The sequence below is a fragment of the Nicotiana tabacum genome, chromosome 16 (assembly GCF_000715075.1).
Source record: "Nicotiana tabacum cultivar K326 chromosome 16, ASM71507v2, whole genome shotgun sequence".
Classification (NCBI taxonomy): Eukaryota; Viridiplantae; Streptophyta; class Magnoliopsida; order Solanales; family Solanaceae; genus Nicotiana; species Nicotiana tabacum.
Window position 1 is genome coordinate 95483845 of NC_134095.1, and position 6570 is coordinate 95490414.

The following is a 6570-nucleotide window of genomic DNA, read 5'->3' on the forward strand; positions in this document are numbered from 1 at the left end:
GGGTGTTTAAATATTTTGGTTTATTATTATTCCTTTTACGTTTAAGTTTCAAAAGTTTTTCTTTTTCTCTTAAATTTCGAACCCATTCAAACGCCTTCATATAAATTGAGACGGAAAGAATAATTAATAACTCTTTTCTCCCCTAAAGTCCAAACTTGTTAAGTTATTTCATACTTAAACTCTTTTATACAACATGCAAATGACTATCTCTCTTTGTATAGATTCTTTTTATTATTTAGTTTATATTCACTAATAATTTTGTTTTAAAAAAAATCATTTTACAAGATTGCAAAATGGTAATGCTTATCAATAAATTCACTTGCAATAACCTACTCCCGCCGGTTCACAATAAGTGATCAATTTGCTTCGGACACATCCATTAAGAAAATACTAAATTTTAAACAAAAATAGTTAGTGTGACTAAACTACTCTTAATTAAATGTTGCAGCATAATTTAATGTGAGAAGTAAAAGACTTTTTAGAGATACGTACAAAAGAGTAATTTTAGAAAAACAAATTGATTTTTTTCTTGATTATATAAATGGACACTTAATTTGGACCAAAACAAAAAAGCAAATTGGTCACTTATTGTGGACTTGAGGGAGTAATAAGTTGTTCGATTGAGTAAAATTTATTACACCACACTGCATAGAACTTGGTTCTTTTTCTTTTCCGTGGGAAAAGGTGTGTTGTTGCAATATAGGGGTGGCAAAATGGTTCAAAGAAAACAGTTAATCACCCATATTATCTATTAAAAATGGGTTGGATAATGAATCAAATATGGATAAGAATCATATTATCCATTTAACCAATGAGTAACCAATGGATAACCAATGGGTCTAACTTTTACATTTGTAAAGCCTCAAATTGGGGGTTCCTCAAGTTAGAGAAACTAAGAATTCTCCCAAAAGTGATCATATACAAGAAGTCATGGATAATATGGGTAACCCATATTATCCACCGGTTAATTCGTTTTTTATCCGTATTAAATATGGGTCGGGTCGAATAATTGATCCGTTTTTTCATTACATGTTTTTAACCCGAACCATATCCGACCCGACCCGCCCGTTTGCCACTCCTATTGCAATATATGAAACTTCATAGGCTAGCCTTGTAATTTGGGTGGAACTACTATTATTCTTTTATTTATATTATTATATTGTAGAAATTAAAAAAACAAAAACAAATACTAGTACTAGTAGTAGTAAAATAAAATAAGAAAAAGAGATTCTTGAAAAGCCGAGGCGTAGAGTGTTAAAAATCACAATTAGCCTTTAGCCATCATCATCCTTATTCACTCTCTCTTCACATTTTTTTTTTTCCCCTCAACGAGATCGGCAACGCAATCTACCAGATCTGACACCCTTTTCATCATTCTCGTCCCCTATTTCTTGTATGCGGCACATAATTCATCTACTATTGAACTGAATGTGTAGATTGAGTTTTTGTTAGTTTCTTGGATTTATTTATTTATTTATTTATTGGATTTTTGGGTTATGGAAAGGAGAGTGAATGGAGGAGGGGATTATAGTCATAATCTGACATCCTCTTCAAGTTATATACAACACCCAGTTTCCAAATTCGATACCCTTGCTGGTGTTGCTATCAGATATGGCGTTGAGGTAAAATTTAATACTTACTACCTTTTTACTTAATCTGATTTCATTCTTTTCTCTCTCTTCTGATTATTGAGTTGAATGCGTTTTTCATCCTATAGAGTAGTTTACGTACACACAATTAATGTTGGTTATGTACATTGCATTACTAAAACTGAACCTGTGATCGAAAGCAACTCCCTTTCCCACTTTACTAGTATTTCTTCAACAGCTTATATATAACTGATTCCATCCAGTAATGTGCTAAAGCGACCCGTTGTTTTGTTGTGAATTTGTGTTTGCTTTGGTTTTTTTGTGCATCACTCCCTGCTTATTTCATTTTGCAATTGGGGATTGTTTATGTGAAGTGGCTGATGATTTTATATGGGCATACAATGTGGCAGGTGGCTGATATTAAAAGGATAAATGGACTGGTATCAGATCTCCAAATGTTTGCTCTAAAAACACTTCATATACCGTTACCTGGGAGGCATCCCCCATCTCCAGTCTTATCAAATGGTCAAGACACACAAGGGTATTGCCCAAAAACTTCTGTTAATGTTTCTTTCCTTCCTCTTTCAACTAGGCTTTCCTGTCTCAGGAACTATAAATTTATGTTTTGCATTTCTGGTTTAGATGTGTGTTTTATTTCTTGTCTATGCATGACCAATTGATATTATAAAATCTGTGCTGCATACTGGTATGGAAACTGTATACTTCCTCTATTTTGCATTGTGCCCAGCTGCATTTTAGCATGTGCACACAGTATTAGGAAATTGATTGTTATTTTCATTTAAGTTGCTCCAACAGCAATTTAGGTGCCGCACCCGTGTCGACACGACACTAGTATGTGTGTAGGTATGGGATTCGTATCAGATTTGGTCAAACAATTTTGGATATTTTGACCAGGACGGACGAAAAAAGTCAGACATCAGATACTATTTGATTCCCGAAATCAAAACCAAAACTAGGATAAATTTGAAGAAAATAACATACCTTATCTACGTCATCAATCCTTTACTTATTTACAACTTAAGAATAAAAAAGAAATCCACACTTTACAAGCTATACATAAGTATTCCACTAGATTTCTTACAAATTTAGATATATTTTTATTTTTTTTGAATTAATTTTAGCCGGATCCCTGCACCTGTATCCATATACAATCCTTTATTTGATTATTTTTAGCCGGATTCCCATACCCGTATCTGTATTAGAATCTGTATCCCCGAATCTTAGGATTTACATCTTGAAGGATCTAACTTCTAGATCCGCCCCGTATCGGACACCCGCACCCGTGTCCGAGCAACTTATATTTCATGCATGTGAGATGAAGTCCAAAATTCATGACTTTCAATTACTTGCTGCACTCCGGTTAATATAGTTCATGAAAATTTCTTCCAAAAATTGAGGTGCACAAAGTTTTGGTTTTCGTGACATTTACGGTGAAATCATGATGTTCCCCTCCGCCAAATTGTATTTACTCCCTATTTATTAGTATAATACTTTATCCATCTACAGATTATTATTTATGTTTGTGTTTTAATCTCTAGCTACTCGAGCCATCTCTTATTGGTCCTGTGTTGTATATTGAGGTCAACCGACCTTTATTTGCTTCTGAATTTATACAGGGCGTGCTTGGTCTAGGTTTTGTTTGATGGACTCTGTCAAAGTAAAGCTTCTAACAAATCCATTTAGCTTAGGTTAGAACTCTTCCATACACTTGTTCTAATGGACTGTGTTTTGGTGTGGAGATTGTGGTTTCAATCAGTTTCCTGAATAAAAGTAAATAGTACTATCCAGCATTATTTGGCATTAGCTGTAGAAATAAGTAGAGATAGGGTGGCAAAGAAACCAAGCTGTTCATGAATGATTACTTCAGCTCATTTTTTCTTTTTGATAATTGAGATCAGCTTGAGGTACTTAAGATTTATTTATTGATGATTCATGCTTAATAAGTGATTATTTTACGTGGTGTTCTCATGGCCTTAGTTTTAAAGAGAATAGCAGAGATTCATATCAATTACAAAGAGAATGCTTTTATTTTTTCCTGTTTCAAGATTGATAAGCTTACTTGGGAGATGTTTCTTGCACTTATAACTGTTGTCATACACCTTCACAAGTTCAGTTAGTTCTTCCCTCGATTTAGGAAATATCCATACTGAAGGGGGAATTGCGTTCTTACATGGGATATTTCTTAAAGTGGGAATTAGTGTCTTACATGGGACATCTCTTAAAAACATGTTATATATGTTATCTATCAACTAGAGGCAGATGGAATTAGGCCCCTGAGAAAATGTAGGGAACTTGTTGTGTGCAGTTTCAGGTTCGGAATTCAAAGTCACTAAAATATAAACACTATATGATTATGAGAGATCATAGGAATTTATCACTAATCCGGCCTATGACAAGTTGAGGGGAGAACCTGAACTGTGTCTGAAGCTCATGTTTTTGAACTTACAAGTTTCTGCAGGAACTGTTATATGTACCTGTTGAAATTACGCTTATGAGGGTTGCTTAGTTTTATTAACTTGATTTACCTCTGCATTGTGTATTTGTAGAACTGTGGAACTACATGCAGAGTTGATTTTTATTTATTTGGCTTATTCAACGCGAAAAACCCTGAAACCTTCTTTTCAAATATGCAAAGCTTGTCACTTGGTTCTTTTACCTTTTCACCCTATGATCTGCAACAGTGGCTAAGTGTGACTTATTTCTTTTCAGACCTAGCTGCTCTGAGCAGACCTCTTCAAGCTGTCGACACTCTGATTTTTTCAATTCGTTTCAGTCCCTGAAACTGAAATCCTCTCCCCAGTCAAAAGTTTCGCCAGCCATGAGCAGCTTACAAGGTTATTATGGGCTTAAACCACCAGATCAGAAACGTGCATCTGAAGGATTTGAAATGGCAGTGTATCGAAAGGGAGGATCACATTATCTGGAAGACGGCCCATTTGTCAAATCCTCTCCTCTTTCAAATCCACCACTTAGTCTGCAGAGAAAATCTAAAAGTGTAGCTAATGGTTTTATGTCAGAGAATGGAGTTCCTGCCAATCATCTATCTACTGAAGACAGTAGAGACAATGGTTCAGATAGATGGTTTGAGAAATTAGTGAGAAGGCGTCAAAAGTCGGAGACTGATTTCACGCGTACACCAGAAATGCTGTTGAAGGAAGATAACAGCAACAGTGGCTGGTTTTCAGCTGTCGGCGGCAAGGGCTTAGCTTTGAGACCCAAGTCAGCTAATCGAACTCTCTCTGGAGCGGATGCTGAAGCAAGTTCAATAAGTCCTATTCCTATTGGCTTGGGGGATTCTTTCCTAAATGACAGTGCATCCGTAGTTCGGAAGTCATCAAGTACATCAAATTTGCAGGATTCAGATAGCAGTACATTGTCTTCCCTGTGGAATTTGAAGCCAGATTTTCAAGCAATCTCTACTGCAGCCATTACTAAGCCAATCTTTGATGGCCTACCTAAACCAATTACAGGTCGAAGAAACAAGACTGCGCTCGATTAGCTTATTCTTTCTACATAACACTTTTACAAGTTCCTTAAATACTTTAGACGGAGCATCCTCCGGTGAAGTGGTAACTGGAGAACTGAAGATAGAAGCAAAGACTTTGGTCTTCTCATGGATTATAGCTTCCTTTGGTTTATCAATTTTGATTGGCACAGGTTCAAAGTTGAACTGGTCTCGGAAGTTGGAAGAGTTATAGCAGCAACGTTTATAATCAAATTTTGCTATAGCATGCTGATGCATTGTGCAAATTGTGACTCACAGCATATGTATATTAGGGCATTTAAGTTCATTGATCTGAAATGGGGAGAAAGGATATTGTTCATACCTATATTATATTAAAATATATAATTATTTGACATGGTTTGTGTTTTATTTCATCCCTTATGCTTGATAATTAATTTACGTTGAATTGCTAATATTTTTCAATAAGGAGCCTCAATGTGTTGCCAGTGGGGCACTTTCATGTTTCGCGTGATGAAGAATGCAGAATGTGAGGCAGATTATCGTAAGCATTTTACAGTTTCTTCTGTAATACTTACTTATCAGAAAGCTGATGATTTCAATGACAGCGATTTTCCCTCTATCACAACTCCTCATTGGTTGTTTTCTGTCACCTTTCGCTTTCTCCTTTTTTGTCAATTTTGATACCCAACTCTAATTCCTTTGTTATAACAATCATTAAATCATGTTGTCCAACTGCTAATGTTTATAGCTCGAAAAGTCATACCAGGTAAGGAAAACAAAGCAAAAGCTGCTTCAAACCTTTTTCATTTGTGCTGCAAAATTTATCAACTTGGAAATGAAGTGTTTGACTCAAAATAGTCAGATGATTTAATGATGGAAGAACGTTTAAGCGAACGTTTACTACAATTAATATTGATTTGTGTGTATCCTTAAGTTAATTTCCAGGAGTAGTTCCTTATTTATTTATTTTAGGTTGAGAAAGCTCAATACGAGAATAAAACAAAAGGGTTTGAAGAGGTGCCTGCCGCGTAAATGTCGATTTCTTGAAATTAAGGTTGCTTCCCACGTCTTTATTACCTGTGAAACAGAAGCAAGAACGACGATTTTTAGTAACAGTCAACACTTCGCTTACAACTCCACAAAATCAAACGGACAAAAGACCAACTTTACCTTTTGCTCTATTCTTTTGCTTTTTCCTTTTTAATCTTTTTGTTGGGAGAGAAGGGGTTTGTATTTATACTTACAAACCGTAGCTTCTATTTAGTTAAAGTACCCACTCTCCAATGTCGATGATTAAGGGTGTGTTTGGCACGAAAGAAAATGAGTGATTTTATTATTTATTTTCTTTTGTTTGGTTGGTGAGCGAAAAACTTTCCAAAAAAATATTTCCTAGTGTTTGGTTAGAGAGTAGAAAATATTTTATAGGAAAATAATTTTTTTATGCTATTCTCCTCACCCCTTTCCCCCAAGTACCCCATGTTTTCCTACACCCAA

General features: G+C 35.3%; 1 protein-coding gene across 1 annotated transcript; it reads left to right on the forward strand.

The window, feature by feature from the left end:
• Nucleotides 1-1238: 1238 nt before the first annotated feature.
• Nucleotides 1239-5470, forward strand: LOC107816652 (uncharacterized). The gene is made up of 3 exons (XM_016642387.2): nucleotides 1239-1622; nucleotides 2000-2130; nucleotides 4320-5470. Exons 1-3 carry the CDS (start codon nucleotides 1497-1499, stop codon nucleotides 5107-5109), a joined length of 1047 nt encoding a protein of 348 aa, XP_016497873.1. The 5' UTR covers nucleotides 1239-1496; the 3' UTR covers nucleotides 5110-5470.
• The last annotated feature ends 1100 nt before the right edge of the window (nucleotides 5471-6570 follow it).